The 18,589-nt window shown below is 39.4% G+C and overlaps 1 protein-coding gene across 3 annotated transcripts in view; it reads left to right on the forward strand.

Annotated features, from left to right (window-relative positions):
- Window positions 1-1,199: 1,199 nt before the first annotated feature.
- KCND2 (potassium voltage-gated channel subfamily D member 2) overlaps window positions 1,200-18,589 on the forward strand; it is a 334,746-nt gene continuing 317,356 nt past the window's right edge. For all 3 annotated transcript variants that reach the window (XM_072146978.1, XM_072146977.1, XM_072146979.1), the window contains exons 1-2: window positions 1,200-1,317; window positions 1,838-3,580. In XM_072146978.1, the coding sequence (XP_072003079.1) occupies window positions 2,466-3,580 (1,115 nt within the window). In that variant the 5' untranslated portion in view covers window positions 1,200-1,317; window positions 1,838-2,465. The remainder of the gene's footprint in view (window positions 1,318-1,837; window positions 3,581-18,589) is intronic.

Consider the following 18,589-nt stretch of genomic DNA (forward strand, 5'->3'; position numbering starts at 1 on the left):
CATTCAGTTACGCCAAATGATTGTAATAAATGACTGTCTGGGCCACGATGCATAAATGAATAGGATTCCCTAAAGTATCTGTCTCATTCAGTAGTCCATAAAATGATGAGCATGAGCCCATAGAAATGAGTGATGATATGTGCTAGCTGTAGGAATTATAGGTAAAATTTGGCTGAATCTGTGGCAACAACCTTTTGATTTATGTTCCTGAAATTTTTCACAATATATTTAACTTAATAATACTTAATATATCAAATGCCACTGTAGTCTGATGTATATCAGAGAAACCAAACAATCTGTTGGTGACCGCATAGAACAACACAAGTCCTCAATTTGAACAAAAAGATCTGTTGCTACCAGTTCCAAATAATTTCCACACTTCCTGCCATGACATTTCACAGTTTAAATATTAAGTACGTGATTGGACTACTTAAAAATGGAGAGGCCTACTGTAAACTCTGGAACCACCTGGTCTCAATAGACTATTCAGCTAATTTATCAGTGGTTCTACAACAGCACGGAAATAATCATAATTTCTTGTGCTCTGCAAGAAATTGTGATTATTCTAGTGACTACGCCACCTCCATGCCATGTGAACATGAAGGGCATGTGGGTGCTGTGCTGGGCCAGCATGGGGCATTTATGTACCAAAATACCTGCAAACATCCTGCACACTGCTGAATGTTTTTACACAAAACTGTGCCCAATCTGGCCTGCCGTAGTTTTGACCAGTGGTGCATCCACCCGATAGATACTTCAGGAGAACTAAGCCTCTCAATGTATCCGCCATGGCGAGGGTCGGGATATCCTTTATTGTATCATCATCTTTATAAGCACCGTGGGTTTCTTGTACCTGTGATATATTCAACTTTAACACTTTACTCACCTGTTTGCTAATGTATCTCATTCATTATCTGCTTCCCCGTACTCACAAGGATTAAACTTGACTCTGGTTATACTGTATTGCTATCACTTATATATACTGGAGCAGCATTTACCACAACCTCCTCTTTCATGTCTCCCTATACATTCCCTTGACATATAATACCTTTATTCATGTTAGATTTACACCCTCTAGCAATCGCCTATAGACAGTACTATCTGGAGCACACAGGACTTGTGTATTGCACACTGACAGTGCTCCCAGTCTCTCTGAGACACTAGCGGCAGCTTCTGCTCTCACCTCCTCCCATCAGAGAGAGACTTCCCCTTTATGCACTCACTCTGCTCTCATTCTCTCGGCGTTTTCCATAGGCACGGACGTGCCAGCTCCCATACTCTCTTACTTTCTGCTGTCTTCTCTCATCCAGCATTCAGGTAAGCCCCGCTCTTATTAGGACTCCCATCCACAGAGTACATATGGATGCTTATTCTTTTACATATCATCATGTGTTTCCCTTCTCTGCTTTTATTGCTCCAGCTTAGGGATTTTATCTGGTCAGTCACACATATCAATAAAGTAGCTCAACTAAGATGTTAACACTGCATTTTCACTGTGGATTATTCTCTCAGGAAGACGTCATTTCAACTATGATTGTATGTTGTATCAAGCAGTCCTCCAATGTACCTTTGTTCTTCCTTAACACCTGTTCACACTAGCATTTGTGCCTGCTGATCTGTACATGCTTTACCTGGGATCTGTAGTCCCATGATAACTATTGGTAGCTGTTGTCCCATGTGATCTTCTGACTTCTGACTATTTTATTGGGATTCTTCTAACCTCATATGGTTTATTACTGTCATACGTCTTACAATGTATAATTCTGTCATACTGATTGACTTTTCATGTATATTCTTGTATGTATATTCACTATTTCTTGTTGTCGCTTACATGCAGTGTTTGGTTAAAACTGGGATACGGACAAAATGTTACATGCTGCTAAGAAATGGATTCAAAGCCTGTGTGAGGAGAGATGTGTTGTCCCCTGGTAACTGGGAAGAGAGCACTTGCTTAGTGCATGGGTCCGGGAGCTGAGGAGGTGACGGAGCCTGCACTCTTCTGGAAAAAACTACAAGGAATTGCGTGGACTTGTTGCTGTCTGTGTCCAGCTTGTCTGACACTCTGCGGAGCTTACAGGTAGCGCCACGTGACTACTCTGTGCAGTCCCGTCCCAGTCCATCCTGGAGCTGATCCATTTTAGCAGACTGGTGCAGTCCGCGCCTTGTTGCACCTGGACTAGACATGGTAGAAGCTTGCTCACAACCTTACAGTCAAGGGATGGGACCCAGGATGTGCTCTTCAAGACTCACAGCGAGTGCACTGGATGTATAATGGAGTTGTCCTAGGCATGTGTAAGTGACTAGGCTGTATCCTCCCATACCCCTAACCCTTTCTATATAGACTGAAGATAGACACGGCTGCTCTGTCACATGTGGATGGGGTTATAGCAGAGCACATCATTGAACTTCTCTCAGATTATTAAACCCATATTGTATCATCCTAAATATAAGCCAACGACAGGAAAATGGCAGCTGGGGTGGCAGCATGGCTGCCTTTTGCACGAGCAGCTGCTGTTGGTTGGATGCCGGTGGCTTCAGGCCCTATGCCACCTCCGCCCAGAGGTGAGAAGAGAAGGTCCCAGGACTCCTTAATTGTATTAAATGTCAGCGGTACTCGCTTCCAGACGTGGAGGAACACTCTAGAGCGTTACCCGGATACTCTCCTTGGCAGCACGGAAAGAGACTTCTTCTTTAATCAGGATACAGGAGAATATTTCTTTGATAGGGATCCAGACATATTCCGCCACATTCTCAACTTTTACCGAACAGGTCGACTTCACTATCCACGCCATGAATGTATTGCGGCATATGATGAAGAACTGGCATTTTTTGGTATTATCCCTGAGATTGTTGGGGACTGCTGTTATGAGGAATACAAAGACCGAAGAAGGGAAAACATGGAGAGGTTATTGGATGATGCTGACTCCGAGAGCAACACCGAAGGACCACTAGCCCCTATGTCGGCAAGGCAGAAAATGTGGCGAGCATTTGAGAACCCCCACACCAGTACACTGGCTCTAGTGTTCTACTATGTAACTGGTTTCTTCATTGCGGTTTCTGTCATTGCCAATGTGGTGGAGACTGTACCATGTGGTACGATTCCAGGAACCATGCGGGAGTTGCCATGTGGTGAGCGTTATGCTGTGGCCTTCTTCTGTCTGGATACCGCATGTGTCATGATCTTCACTGTGGAATACTTGCTGCGGTTGGTGGCTGCGCCCAGTCGATATCGCTTTGTACGAAGTGTAATGAGTATCATTGACGTGGTGGCAATCATGCCCTATTACATAGGTCTTGTCATGACAAACAATGAGGACGTAAGTGGTGCTTTTGTTACACTGAGGGTGTTCCGGGTTTTTCGGATCTTTAAGTTTTCCCGCCACTCACAGGGCCTGCGGATCTTGGGCTATACCCTTAAGAGCTGTGCCTCAGAATTGGGCTTTCTGCTATTCTCCCTTACTATGGCCATCATCATCTTTGCCACCGTAATGTTTTATGCAGAGAAAGGCTCCCTAAACAGCAAATTCACTAGTATACCTGCTGCGTTTTGGTACACCATTGTGACCATGACAACACTGGGGTAAGTCTCACACTGCCATATGTGTACTAACTACTTTACAACTTTCTATTTCATATGGATTGTAACTGTGTCATTTGCACTCCATGTTGCTTCTTATGGTACATGCTGTGTTGTGTTGTTGATCATGCTCATGGTAGTACGATCTCTACCTTCTATGTGTGCAGAGGTGTCATTGGTAATGAAGTATTCTCATATATAGAGGAAGTAAAGTAGAACAAAAGCTATGCACATGTATCTGAGCCCCTCTGGGGCTGTTTATGTCTAAGAGGATGATAAAGTCTAGTGGCATGGCTTACCCATTCATCATGTGGTGACGCCTCAAGTAGGTCAAGATTAACCATGTCATGGTTGCACAGACCAGAGCTCTTTACATGGAACCTAAACATTGACCATGTGAGGTTTCACTTGTTGACCAGACAGCTTCTTACATATTCTGTCTATAATGTATATACATTAGAGGGTTTATGGCTGCTGTATATATTGCATTATATGTTGACTGTTTTCTTGCTTTGCATTTACCTCAACATATAGATATTGTATGTGTGACCAGCCATCTGCTAAGAGCTTATAATATTTATAAATGTCATAAAGCTGCAGTCTGAAGACAATCTGCTGGATGTTTAATTTAGCTTGGAAGAGAGATGGTTTCTCCTCAGCTTATGAAGCAGCAGGTATTGGGTTCTTTTGAATATGTATTTAGGTTTCTGGTCAGGTCCTTTCATTGGGACATGCATCCAATAGTAGGTGCTGTTGATCTTTGTTATCTAAGGTTCTTGTAATAACCTTGTACTATTAACTAATAGTAGACAATATTTGACTAATATTGCAGAAGATATTTTGTACTCCTCCATTTTCCAGTATGTTTCAGATTTATTTAACTGTAAAAGACATATAATCTCCATTGTTACAGACCACAAACAAGATATGTGAAGTCTGTTGCAGTGGTTATGTGTTGCTCCACTTTCTTGTACACCCTCTCCTGCTATCAATGGTTTACCAAGAACGTGAATCAGAATCAGCCAGCACACAGGCACTTAGTAGCGACCATTTACACAAACAATAAGATACCAATTTTCTTAGTATCCTGATCATTTATAAAGTTGCAGATAAATGAAACATTTTTAGTGTGCATTCAATTGTGTACTGGTATATGACACTGCAGAGAAACATTGTTATCAAAAGGGCAGTTAGTTGTGTTTGCGCCCTGTTGTCTTTTATTGCAGTGTTTGATTTTTATTTTATTAGATAAAACAAGCAAACAGTGCATTCACATACACTCACCGGCCACTTTATTAGGTACACCATGCTAGTAACGGGTTGGACCCCCTTTTGCCTTCAGAACTGCCTCAATTCTTCGTGGCATAGATTCAACAAGGTGCTGGAAGTATTCTTCAGAGATTTTGGTCCATATTGACATGATGGCATCACACAGTTGCCGCAGATTTGTCGGCTGCACATCCATGATGCGAATCTCCCGTTCCACCACATCCCAAAGATGCTCTATTGGATTGAGATCTGGTGATTGTGGAGGTCATTTGAGTACAGTGAACTCATTGTCAAGTTCAAGAAACCAGTCTGAGATGATTCCAGCTTTATGACATGGTGCATTATCCTGCTGAAAGTAGCCATCAGATGTTGGGTACATTGTGGTCATAAAGGGATGGACATGGTCAGCAACAATACTCAGGTAGGCTGTGGCGTTGCAACGATGCTCAATTGGTACCAAGGGGCCCAAAGAGTGCCAAGAAAATATTCCCCACACCATGACACCACCACCACCAGCCTGAACCGTTGATACAAGGCAGGATGGATCCATGCTTTCATGTTGTTGACGCCAAATTCTGACCCTACCATCCGAATGTCGCAGCAGAAATTGAGACTCATCAGACCAGGCAACGTTTTTCCAATCTTCTACTGTCCAATTTTGATGAGCTTGTGCAAATTGTAGCCTCAGTTTCCTGTTCTTAGCTGAAAGGAGTGGCACCCGGTGTGGTCTTCTGCTGCTGTAGCCCATCTGCCTCAAAGTTCGACGTACTGTGTGTTCAGAGATGCTCTTCTGCCTACCTTGGTTGTAACGGGTGGCGATTTGAGTCACTTTTGCCTCTCTATCAGCTCGATACCAGTCTGCCCATTCTCCTCTGACCTCTGGCATCAACAAGGCATTTCCACCCACAGAACTGCCGCTCACTGGATGTTTTTTCTTTTTTGGACCATTCTCTGTAAACCTTAGAGATGGTTGTGCGTGAAAATCCCAGTAGATCAGCAGTTTCTGAAATACTCAGACAACAACCATGCCACGTTCAAAGGCACTCAAATCAACTTTCTTTCCCATACTGATGCTCGGTTTGAACTGCAGGAGATTGTCTTGACCATGTCTACATGCCTAAATGCACTGAGTTGCCGCCATGTGATTGGCTGATTAGAAATAAAGTGTTAACGAGCAGTTGGACAGGTGTACCTAATAAAGTGGCCGGTGAGTGTATATCAACTGTTTCTGACCTGCAGTCATGTCAGAACCAGACACAACCCACCCATAAGTAGAGTTAAGCCTAAGAAGTCTGCTATATGTACCTTGTTTTCTGGTCCAGATTCATACAGTGTAGCAACTGCTGTTTTGGATAGGACTGAGCCCATGTATAGCCATGGAATTTTTCCAGGTATTGGTTTCTCTCCAGCATTTCACACCCATAGTAGAGAAAAAATGTGGGCAATATTTTACATATATCAAAGTATCCTCAAAAAATGTGTCTCCGCCTCTGTGACATTATACAAATCACTTACATATCACTTCAAATTTGATTTACTGGATGCTGCCACATACTGGGCCATGAAAGTAACATGATCTGGACAGTGCTTATTTGCTTTATTAGGTTTTTAAAGGTGTTTTTAGGATTTTTTTAGGTTTGTAAAGATAACATTTTGCTGACAGGTTCCCTTTAAGACGTCCTTTAATCCACTTTGGCATCTACTAGCATTTATTGTGTGTGTCATGAGACACCAGACATTGAAGCGCAACAGAGACCTGAAAGCATGGGAAGAGAATGGTGATTCCTCTTGTTATAATAGTGACCCCCCCCCCCCCCATTTTCTATCTCTTTAGCATATTACTTACTATAGCTACCAACAGTAAGAAATATTATACTAGAAATATTTCACAACTCTCAAATCAATTCATTCAATTTCTTGTTTCATTGTACAGTAATAAGAAACAACTTCCCTTGTGAGTCCCTTTCCTCATGCTAATCCCCGGCTTCAATGATCATTTTAGCTCACTTTTTGTTTATTTTAACAAATAAATACACACAAGCTTGTTACAATATATTTTATTATTAGATCACAGATTGGAATTTGACCAAGACCCCTTTCAGACTAACTTATGGGGGCTGTTGCTATGGCTGCACACAGTCCCCATAGATGTCTGTGGCACCCAGTCACAATGCAGGGAGCACACAGTGGGGCAGATTTATCAAGCTGTCTGAAAGTCAGAATATTCTTAGTTGCCCATGGCAACCAATTAAGGCTCAGCTTTCATTTTACTTGTACTCATGAATATTTTAAAGGTGAGCTGTAATTGGTTGCCATGGGCAATCGAGAATATTCGGACTTTCAGACAGCTTGATAAATCTGCCCCACTGTCTCAACACACCGTGTCTGTGTCTCAAAATATGGGACATTTCCTATATTTTCCTGTTTTTACCGTGTACCCGGTCCTCTTTCAATGGAGGGCCTGTTTTTTTACTTTAGCAAATGAAATGTAATATTCTCAGGCGACTACAACTGGTAATGGTATTATTTGTGCACTTCTTCTGGAATACCAGGGACCCCCAGGACTTTTGCAGAGCTCAACACTTTCAGCCTGAGGTGGTCTGTGAGCCGATGGCTGGTGTCATCACATGATGAGGCCGCTGTGGCTTTAATTATGTGCACAGGGCCTTAAGAAACCAAGTAAATGAACATAACAGTGAATGGTTTACTGTAATTTATCTACACTAATATTTATTATTTAAATATACAGCAAAAAAAAGAGAAGGGTCGGATTTATCTGTTTACAACATAATTCTGTCTTAGATTGTGCCACATTTATCACAGGGTTTAGACAGTTTTTAGACACTTTTAGGACTAGTATGACCAAAAATGAAGCACAAGTCACACATTTTTGTGATGTAAACTAAACCATCTAATAGGATGGTATAGGATAAAATAGGATAAAGATAGGATAGGATAAAGTCTTACTATGCCCGATTTATCATTCAACATCTGAATCTTTGATGAATTTCGTACAGCTGAAATTGTAACAAAACTTTTAAAAGATTACATAAATCAGTTGTGCAAATAATAATAGTAAACTTTGTAACATTTTTTAAAAGAAAAATGCTCCTGTGTCCTTCTTTTATCTTTTAGACATGTTAAAATAATATAAAGTATATGCCTACAGGTTTGTTCACACGTTGCAGTTAATACTGCATTGAAATCAGTTTAGATGTGGTTTTAGGAGTTTCTTAATTTAAAAGGTGAAGGACATGTACTGAATAGGTGAATTTGGTATTGAAGGGAAAACCTGTTCAATAATTGGATTTACCTGTTCAGTTCATGTTTTTGACTGTTACATTGAACTCTGAAAACCACATTAAAACGGATTAAGATGCACTTCTAACTTGTGAAGTCACCCATAGAAAGCAAGTTTAATATGATTGGGAGGCAGATGTGATGGTATGACTTTGCTTCCACCATTTATGGTTTAAACAGGGTTTATTAAACTTCACACTAAATCTATCACTTGACTTGTAATTACCGGTAGCTACAGAGGTAATAAGGTAATGCATATATGCATGTTGTGTGAGAGTATCTCTGACTCCAGTGAAGTCATTTCTGTTGCTGTCCGTGGTGCTGAATCTCACCAGTGTTGTGTAACTTACAGTCCTTGTAATGATCATTTACTGCGAGCATAATTTGTGTAATGTATGATTAAGGTGACTAAATCAATGTTCTAAAAACCTACTGCTGATTAAATCTGAATAACATAAATACTAGGGAGTGTAAACACAGGGCACAAACCATTACAAAATGAATGCATGTATTAAAGGGATAGTCTTTTTAAGGAAACCAATGTGCATGTCTCCTGATAAGGCTTATGGAGAGCATAGAGGGTAGTTACATGCACATACCAGCAGGTGAAGGCATCCTTTTTGCCTCTGTCTGCTTAGTATACTAAATTAGCTTTGATATGGTTTTAGGAGAGTCTTAATGTAAGATGTGAAAGACATGAACTGAAATAGTAAATTCAATTATTGAACAGGCTTCCACTTCAATACCAAATTCACCTGTTCAGTTCATGTCTTTCGCCTATTAAATTAAGAAACTGCACCTAAACCAATAGACCTAACCTAACCAATAGACTGTCCGAAAAAGGATGTGACATTGGGGAAAGAGGGTGTTGTCTAACCTGAGCATCAGAAAATTCAGTCTGTGCTCCAGAAAATTCAGTCTGAGTGTCAGAATATTCTGAAGAAAGCTAGACCAAATAATAGCTGGTCTCAAGTACAACTCCACAGTTCTAAACCACTCCAGATACATCACCAGCATGATTTATCTGATGCTGAAAAGGGTACGTCAGCGTGCAGGAGAGGAGGGATGAGCGCTTCTCACCCTCTCCTCTCCATAGAGCACCGCAGTATATAGGCAAAATATAGGACAGTGACCAGGCGCTATAGGGGTCAATGGAAACTGATATCTGTCCGCAAATGGTATGGCAGGATATTGGTCCCCATTCTGTTTGTGTGAATGAACCCTAAGACAGTAGAGACTGACTCTGCAATGGTCTATCATCAACACTTTTTATACATCTTTTCACTGGATGAAAAAGCTTTTTCATCCTGCCTCATGCTGGAAGGAGCAGTATATTCTAAGCATAAAAGCAAAGTAATTATGGTGATATTACCATTTTTAATGTTCCTTAATTTTTCTTTTTTGAACTTTCTCAGTGGGGGGGATTTAACAATGTGTCTCAGGTTCCGCAATTCTCTAGCTGGAAAACATTAGTCTTTTGCTGCGCCAGATTTATCACTGTGATGTTGAATCCTGCTGCAGGATAAGACTGTCAGTTCCTACATTAGGCCTAAACTGTGCGCCAGAATTTTGGGCACATGGACAATTCCCCAAAGGCCACGCCCCTTATTCGGAAAACTGCCAAAAAATGGTCTAAAAGCCTTGATAACTGTGGGGCTAGGCATTTTAGACTGTTTTTGGTGCAAAACCACCAGAATTGTGGCATAAGTACGTTAATAAGTCTCCCCCATATTATTATTTTAAGTATCAGTTTTGCCCGAATCTGCATTGCCTTAATTTGTGTAAAATTTACCAAATGACAAAGAATGATGAATACAATTGCTGCATCTGTGCCTCTAATACCTTTTTCCTGAGATGATACTCCACGTTATTCGCTGCCCCTACCAGAGTACTGTTTGTGACAATGAATGATAAGTAATTCTGGAGTAAATGAGCTTAAAAAGTCATCACTTTATAGATCAGAAATCTGTCCAGGGCTTGATAACTCCCTCCTCAGCATTGGCTGTAGGTACAATAGTAAAGGGACTTATGTAAAGTGACTTTGTGCCCATTAACGTATTAAAAGAATAAGTAAGTGTTATGAATGTCTTGAACGGTAAAATGCACTCCAAGAAGCTAAAGCCAATTCCTTTACCTAGCTTCATCTTCATTTGCTGACTAAGAATGGCTTAGGAAGGGTGCCAATGTTATAAGATGTATACACAAAAGAAAAAGCGAGAGCATACTGTAAAAGTAGAGAAACATGGAGAGAGTACACCAAGCTAAACGGAATGAATTGTAACTTGTATGCAACTTGTGTGCAACTGTCTAACATATCAGTGGACCATTTTATTACACAGGTTATTTGTGAAATGACGGCAGTGGCTTGGAGTGCTATGTGTAATCATTGTGTTTGATATCAGATTACAATGAATCATGCTGTAGCAGCTTTGCTGCTGTCTAGCATAGAGTAATAAAAGCCTCAGTGTTGTGATTGTAGGCACCAGTGAAGCAGCAAGATGTTTGGAAACTGATCAGCATGCAGCCGGAGGACAAAGCGGAAGTGAGTGGAGTAAACAAAAATCAGTTATCTGTCTATTGGCGACTGCGGCCATAGCAGTTGCCCTAGTGGCTTGCGTGTAGGGGTGAAGAACTCCATGTGAGAGGTTTTAAGTGCCACAATTATACTCTTAGGCGTGATCAAGTGGACTTTCTAGGATTATGATGATAAGCTCTGGTGGGTCACTAGCCTGGCTCATATAAGAAGCAGTAGCTGTTCTATGGAAACTGCCTATTCAATAAAGAGGACAGATAACAGAAAAATTGGAAGATTGACTTTCCTGGTGGAAATGTGTGTACTTCTATGAACTATATATGAAGAATATAATAATATAATAAAAGATACACTAGAACTCCTGAAAATGTGCATATATACAGGATACATGTAGGATACAGGATATATGTGGAATTATATACTAAACAAAAAAGTGTGAAAAAACTCACCTTTCTAGCTTCCCCCACTGCTGGCTATATACTGGGGCAGGGGGCTGGCTATATACTTGGGGATATGGGCTGGCAGGCTATATACTGGGGGGCAGGTGCTGGATATATACTATGGGGCAGGGTCCGGCAGGCTATATAATGGGGAGGCTGTGACCAATGCATTTGCCACCTTCAGCTTATACTCGAGTCAATAGGTTTTCCCATGTTTTTGTGGTAAAATTAGGGGGCTCGGCTTATACTTGGTGTCGGCTTATACTCGAGTATATACGGTAATTATTATGGTTGACCAACCAATAAATGTCTAAATAGTCTCCCCCTGTTAAAATATGTTTTATATAGACCCTCCTGATTATTTTCTATATCGTGAAAGCCTATAGAATTTTTTTTATATAAAGCCCCATTCATAAATAAGTTGTTATATAAAGGACATCATCAATATCAATTGTTTTATAAAAGGCATGCTTAAGTCCCCAGAAAAATATTAATCAAACTGCCTTTAAGGATAAGTAGAGACTAGAGAGGTCGGCCTTTTAAACTGAACCTCTGTGACCACTATATGACACTAACATGACACCTGTCATGACATGACCTTCACCTCGCTCATATAGTAGCTGCTTGTCCTCTTCATTCCTTGGATTTTATCTTACCACCACACTCCACCTCAACAATATTAAAATTTTATATCCATATATCTATCTATTTGTTAACACATAAACACAACATGTTAACATGTATTAACCTGGCATTCTTGATACAGCCCCCACCAGCACACAATACACCACGTATACAAAGAGTCTCCTGTGTGCACCCAAACTAACTCTACACCAGTTTGGCTTAGAATTCAGTTATAACCTGAGCTAGAATTGTGGTGCAGGCTTACATCCTGTCTTCGGCATGAGGGTGGCATAGGGGGGAATTGTCTCTCTCAGTTGAATTATACCTACTATAGCAACTACAAAGCTCCCCATTCTTTGTAGGAGGTTATATTATGTAGATTGTTTTAAATCACAGAAAATTCTTCAAATTGAGTTAGCTCTTTACTATTTGACAGATATTTGCCTTCAATGCCCTATTTCCTGTTAATAGCAACCACACAATCTGAAATATGTTATTTGAATATCTCCCATTGTGCATGCAGTACAGGGAAAATTTTAAAAGAAGCTCAAATGAGTTTGAACCTGCCCAGAATGGATGTTTAAATTAGTCCTCATACTCAATGATCCTGAGCGGATCTGGTTCCCATTGTTCCCAGGTCCCTGCTAATGTCTACTCCCAGGTTTGTTCAGACCAATTATTGGTGGAGGCAGGTCACCGGTGTGGTCAGTGAGCGCCTGAGCAAGCATTTCCAGTGTATCCAGAGACACCAGGAAGTATAGATCACCAGGGACTCAAACTGGATCATAACTGGAAGCCACAAGGATTGGTAAGGGTGGCAACTTTTTTTTATTATGAACTCCGATCTGAGCAGGTTTAAAAAATGGAATGTTTAATTCCCTGGAAAACCACTGTAACCACAAAAAAACCTAGCTGTATTTGGTTCTAGGCTTACAAAGAATATCCTCTAAATAAATAAAAGATGCAGTAAGGTGAATTCATCTGTCATGCTTTGTAATGGTGGTGAGCATTGATGTATTTAATGTTTCTATAAGTGTATCCAAGATTTATCGCGCAACAATAGAAAACGCAGTCCTCCATCTGCTGGAACAATTTCAGGTGTCTGTTAAATTCCACAAAGCTTGCTTTAAAAGTGTGTTTTGTTTGAGTTTGCACGGCAGCACCTGCTCCCAGGTGTCACCTAGTATTCCTCACCTGATACCTGAAAAGAGCACTCATCTAAATTGAATATGGCCTTTGAAATGCAGTATCATTAATTAATGTTTCATTGGTTTTTGTAACAGTAAAAGACTAGTGTTCACAGACATCTGCTACATCAACACATTGATGCTTTTGGACATAATTTAAAGTTCATATTAAAAAAGAGGACTTTTTGCTTAGTAGCTGGAGCTCCTTAATGGGAACCTTAATTAAATTGCAGTTTTATGAGCTTTGCCATAACCTTTCAAGAAACAGTTTTTATTGGTGAACTGTCAGAACGGGTGTACAATTAACGTGGCAGGTACATTTCCACAGTACTGTTTTTCCTGAAATGTTTTATCACTTTTAACAATTATCCCATAGAATATTGAGGGGTCAATATCAATGTTTCCATGTATCCTTGACCAGCATGGATGCCAGGTGTCGTACCCCCACTGATCACCTTTTAAAGACCTTTTCTATGGACTTGGGCTCTTTTTTAACTTGAAAATCTCTTTACAAGACATTGCCCTTAGAAAAAGGCAAAAGAACGTTTCTATTCATACCAAATGTTTGACAGCAACATGTGACAATTGTAGCCAGTTACATTACAAAACAAGACCACATTTAACCTTTCCGCCAATGCCCTCTTTTGCTCCATAACTTTTTTATTTTTCCATATAAAAGGGCTTTTTTTCTGTGTAACTAATTGTACTTCGTAGTATTGAATTTCCATGCCATGTACTGGGAAGTAGGAAAAAATTACAATTGCAGTGAACATTTTCTTGTGGAATTGATTTTACAGTTTTCACTGAGAGTTCCAAATGACCCCTTCCTTTTAGTTAAGTGCAGTTATGGGAATACCAAATTTATTTGGTTGTAATAGCTTTTTAAAAATTAAAACTTTTTGTACAAAAAAAAATTGTTTCATTTTGCCATATTTTAACACTAACTTTTTCATACTTTGTCATATATAGCTATTTGAGGTGTAAATTTTTCCAGACTTGGTGACATTTTTAATGCTACCATTTCTGGGAATGGTGATTACACAGTAATTATTTATTATTTTTTGAATGCTACAAAATGACAAAAAAAGCGATTTAACTCACAACTGGGGTTGAAAAGGACCTTTACCACTTCCATCCCTGGCCAACTCCAGAGGGACAGCTCACAGAAAGCCAGTCCTGTGTGTCCTGCAGTCAGCAGGAGGACTAGGGACCAGTTAGAGACAAACAGTTGGACTGGAATCCGAAAAGGACATTGTTTGTTTGAGCTCACTAAAAGACAGAGTGCTGATGAGGGATCTCTGCAGTATTCGTTGAGCCTAGAAGGTAGCTAGGGCTCAAGAAGAGTGGTAGTGCCTTATGTATGGGCTGAGCTGTTTGTTAATTTTGTTCCTGTAATAGTTTTAAAGCTGAATAAAGCTATTTCTTTTGGATTGCTTCAAGCTACGTTATTGCTCTGTACCACAAAATACCTCTGTAAGGCCCAGAAGCCTCTACCTTTGGTGCTAAGTTACCCCCAAACCTCACAATGGTCATTACAAGTAATGATAAACTTTGTAATAAATCTTATCAGACAAAATTTCTTCCTTCTCTACTTACTTTGACTCTTGTCTTCCTCCCTCCTTTCCTCCTAATCTACTTTTCATTCTCAAAGCTAGACTGAAATACGTCTTGATAGACGTCATGTTTAATGAAATGTCAGATTACAAAAAGGATCTATGCAGAGAATAGATGGTTTAGGGACTCATACCAGCTAAGTTTTCTTCAGATACTTTGAAACAGCAGCAACTTTATAGACAGATACTCTAAAAGTAAATAAGTATCACTTGTGTACATATACCATACAATTGATTTCTGCACAGTTTGTTGAAAGGTTAGATACATTTTATAAATGCTCTTTTACCACCTTCAGCCATTGTTCCAATGATTCTGGTAAAGATTAAGTTTATACCATAGTCAATATCATTATTTTCAAATCACTAATGTCATATGGGTGGAGCCATACTGACTGCTCTAGCTAAGGAGCCTTATTAGCATATGATTACTAAATATGCTAATTCAACTGACTATTGTCAGATTGGTGGTCCTGTGCTGGTGCAGATAGCCTGGCTCCACCCATCTGACATTAAAAAGTTTATTATACTAGTGATCAATTGATTGATTGATTATTCTCTACTAGCATATTCTATATTATTAATGATGATTTTTTTTCACATATTTGTGTTTCTTCCAAGCATTCACATAAGACAATAAGATGAATTTAAGTCTGCATGTAGCACACAGTGTCCTTACAATGCCTTGAGCTGGCATTCATCCTGAACTTGCACACATATAATACTAACGTATACATGCAGTGACAAGCGTCCACATTGTAATGTATACTTATCTGTTACCAGATGTGATTGAAACTGCAATTTGATAGCTGTCCATTCTATCCCTACACTGTGTACTGTATGTCTTGCCAAGGCTTTTACACAGTACGCTTTAGATGGCAGATGATATTTCACCGTTTTCTATGTTATTCAACTGGTACAGGCACAAGGTGATTAAGGCAAAAGATAAAATACTACACATTACTCTTCCTTAAAGAGGACATGCCACTTCTTCTCATGTGTCTGGTTTACTAAATACTTTCAAATACATTCTAATAATAACAATACCGGAGTATCTCTACATTTTGCTGTCCCTCTAGTATTTCTAGTAATAATTTATGAATGCAATTGAGGTGTGTTTCCACATTGTCTATTACTATGAAATAAGCGCTGACAGGAAAGTATAATCCATTGTCAAGAAAAATGATAATGCACACTTGTATTCTTAGAAGTGTTTATAACAGGGGCAAATCAAACAAAAATTAAAAAATTAAGAAAGTGACCATGATGATTCATCATCCCATCCCAGCACATCAGGTGATCACCAAGTAACTGCAGCTATTAACACTGAGATCAGCATTTCAGTGAGTTTTCAATCACAAAAATTGGTTGTGTGTCACCTGCATGTAACCCATATGTCACCATAAACAAGCCAGGCTGGCATCTAATGACCTGAAATCCTGGACAACCCAACACAAAAATTGGTGATATGTGATGGCCAACACCATATGTAGGTAATTTTTTGGAGAACGTACCGCAAACATGTCAAAAAGGACATGTTCTATTTTTTGCATCAGATACTTAGCTGTATTTCCCATTTAAGTCAATGTCCCGTTTTTTGGTGCAAAAAAAGCTTGTGTGGCTGTTTTTGCCTTTAAAAATAAGGTTGTGTACATAAGACCTTAGGCCTCATTTCCATGGCACTGTGCTGGCTCGTCTGTGCTCTTTACCCCTTCTCCTTTCATAGTCAGATGAGAGGCTTAAGACTGACAATCTTCCAAAGTATAGGACAAGTCCTTAAATTTGCTGCACGGCCGCCCGACTATGTCACAGTGAGCTTATGCACTGGGTGCTTACTATGCCATGACAGGAGCCACAAAGGTGATGATCTGGTCTCAAATCATGAGGCCTTAAACTGAGGGTTCCCTGGAAAAAAATGCATTGTTAAAATTTCCCAAAGGGTCCTATTATTAGGAAAAAATAAAATATAAGTGTGCCACAAACAACCCATCCCACAGATTTAGAGCCCCCCCCCCCGCACCTAGTACAAATAAGAAAACTGTATTCTACTCTACATATAAAATTCACTTAAAAAATGCATGTACCAAAATATGAAATATGTGGCCATGAACACTAAAAATTGCTGATTAAACATATTTTGTTGCTGTATATTATAGGTGCTTCTTTCTGTGTAGCTAAGCTGACAGAGCCTAAAGCAAACCTGTCACCAGGAATGTAATTTTTAGCTGATGACAGGTTTCAATAGGCTATGCTATGCTGCTTTTAAAAATGCATTTTTTCAGCATTCTGAATTATTCCAGTAATTTATATAAGTTTAATTAGCTGGCTCCCTGCCAGCAGCATATAGTGAGTTCATGGGGAGGGGCAGCTGCAGTCTGTGTCTCACTCTTCTCATGCATTCTTCCTCCATACCATCCCATTTCTGCTCAATGCACATGACAAGAACTAAGGAGGCGTGAAGGAGCTGAATGAGTGTGGGAACAGGCATAGGTAATATGTGACAGGTTTGTGTCACCTATTTGTGTCACCATTTGTGGCAGGGAATGTGTATATTTCTTAGGCTGTTTTTTTAATAATTTTTTCATACATACATCTTTAATCATTTTAGTAGTGCACATGGTACACATCTAATGTGCAAGAAATCTAAATTGACACATGTAGATATGTTGAAGCTTCAAATTTATCCATTGCATTCAATGGAAAAAAAATAATTGGTGGGAATGGAGGGGGACTGAGATCACAATGACAATGTATCTGGCAACATGAAATCTACATCTAAATAATCTTTATGTCATTGTTTTTGTTACATACAATAAATTCAAATAAAATATAAGGACATATGTTATAGCATAAACATTTGCTTTCTTGAAAACCTCCAAGCTTATTGAGCTGTAAGGACTTTCCACCAATAGTTACCACTTAGAATCCTATAATTTCTTTGGTCTGTACCTGTAAACATTGACTCAGACCAGCAATATTCATTGAATTTATAGATGGTAAATTGTTCCCTTTCAGAAATTATTACTTTTCACTCTTGTTGCTATGAGAATATTATACCGCTTTATGACTGATTCCCTTTTTGGATTGGAGATAAATATGTGCACTTTAATGGGTGAGGTAGCTGCACAGTTGTGGGTAGTGTAAAATCTATTATCACTTTCCATCTGATAGTTAGCGCCTAAAAAACAGCATTATCTATGCAATATTTATTGGTGCAATAAAATAAGAAAAAAAGGGGAAAAAAATCCAGAGGAAAGAATGTATCAAACATTCATGATGCACGTGAGATTTATTTACCATATTGATTCTGCAGAAGATGTTTAAGCTTCAGAGAGAGCATTTTCCTTAAAAGCTTGAGCTACCAATCTGAGAGGTCCACCACCTTTGCTTGGGACATGAAAGAGACTCTATGAATGGCATATGACAGCATTATATTGCTATATATTTACATAAATATATCTACTACAACTATTTACTACACTGTAATAGTTTGTTCTTTTTATACAAGATGTATTGTAACATAGCCCCATAGCATAGCCTATTCCTGCAGATGCACTTTTGTCTTTCCATTTTTTACTTCCCTCACCCAAAAGCCAGAACTTTTTTTATTTTTCAGTTTACAGTAATGTATGAGGGCTTGCTTTCTGTGTAACAATTCATACTTCCGAATAGCACTACCATGCAATGGACTGTTTACTCTGTTGTTATGAAATGGCAAAAAAGTGACCATTCGGATATTCTTTTCTTCTTTACGTTTGTTGCTCACTGCAGATAAGTATCAGCTTTATATTTTAATAGAGTCAGAATCTTGGTTTCTGGCAATACATTACGTTTTTCAATGTGTATGAAAATATATATATTATTACCTAGCCCTACAAATGCTTTCTCTCCTTACTACCTAGACCTACTTGCTTTCTCTCCTCACTTGTAAAAGTGTGGTGCTTCCCGATACCTCCAGTCCTGACATATCTCAGAAGATTAAGGGATGATAAAATCCATCTACCCTATCTACTTTTTTTCTCCACCTCTGCCCTTGGGGTATGGACAGA

This window comes from Engystomops pustulosus, chromosome 4, assembly GCF_040894005.1.
Source record: "Engystomops pustulosus chromosome 4, aEngPut4.maternal, whole genome shotgun sequence".
Classification (NCBI taxonomy): Eukaryota; Metazoa; Chordata; class Amphibia; order Anura; family Leptodactylidae; genus Engystomops; species Engystomops pustulosus.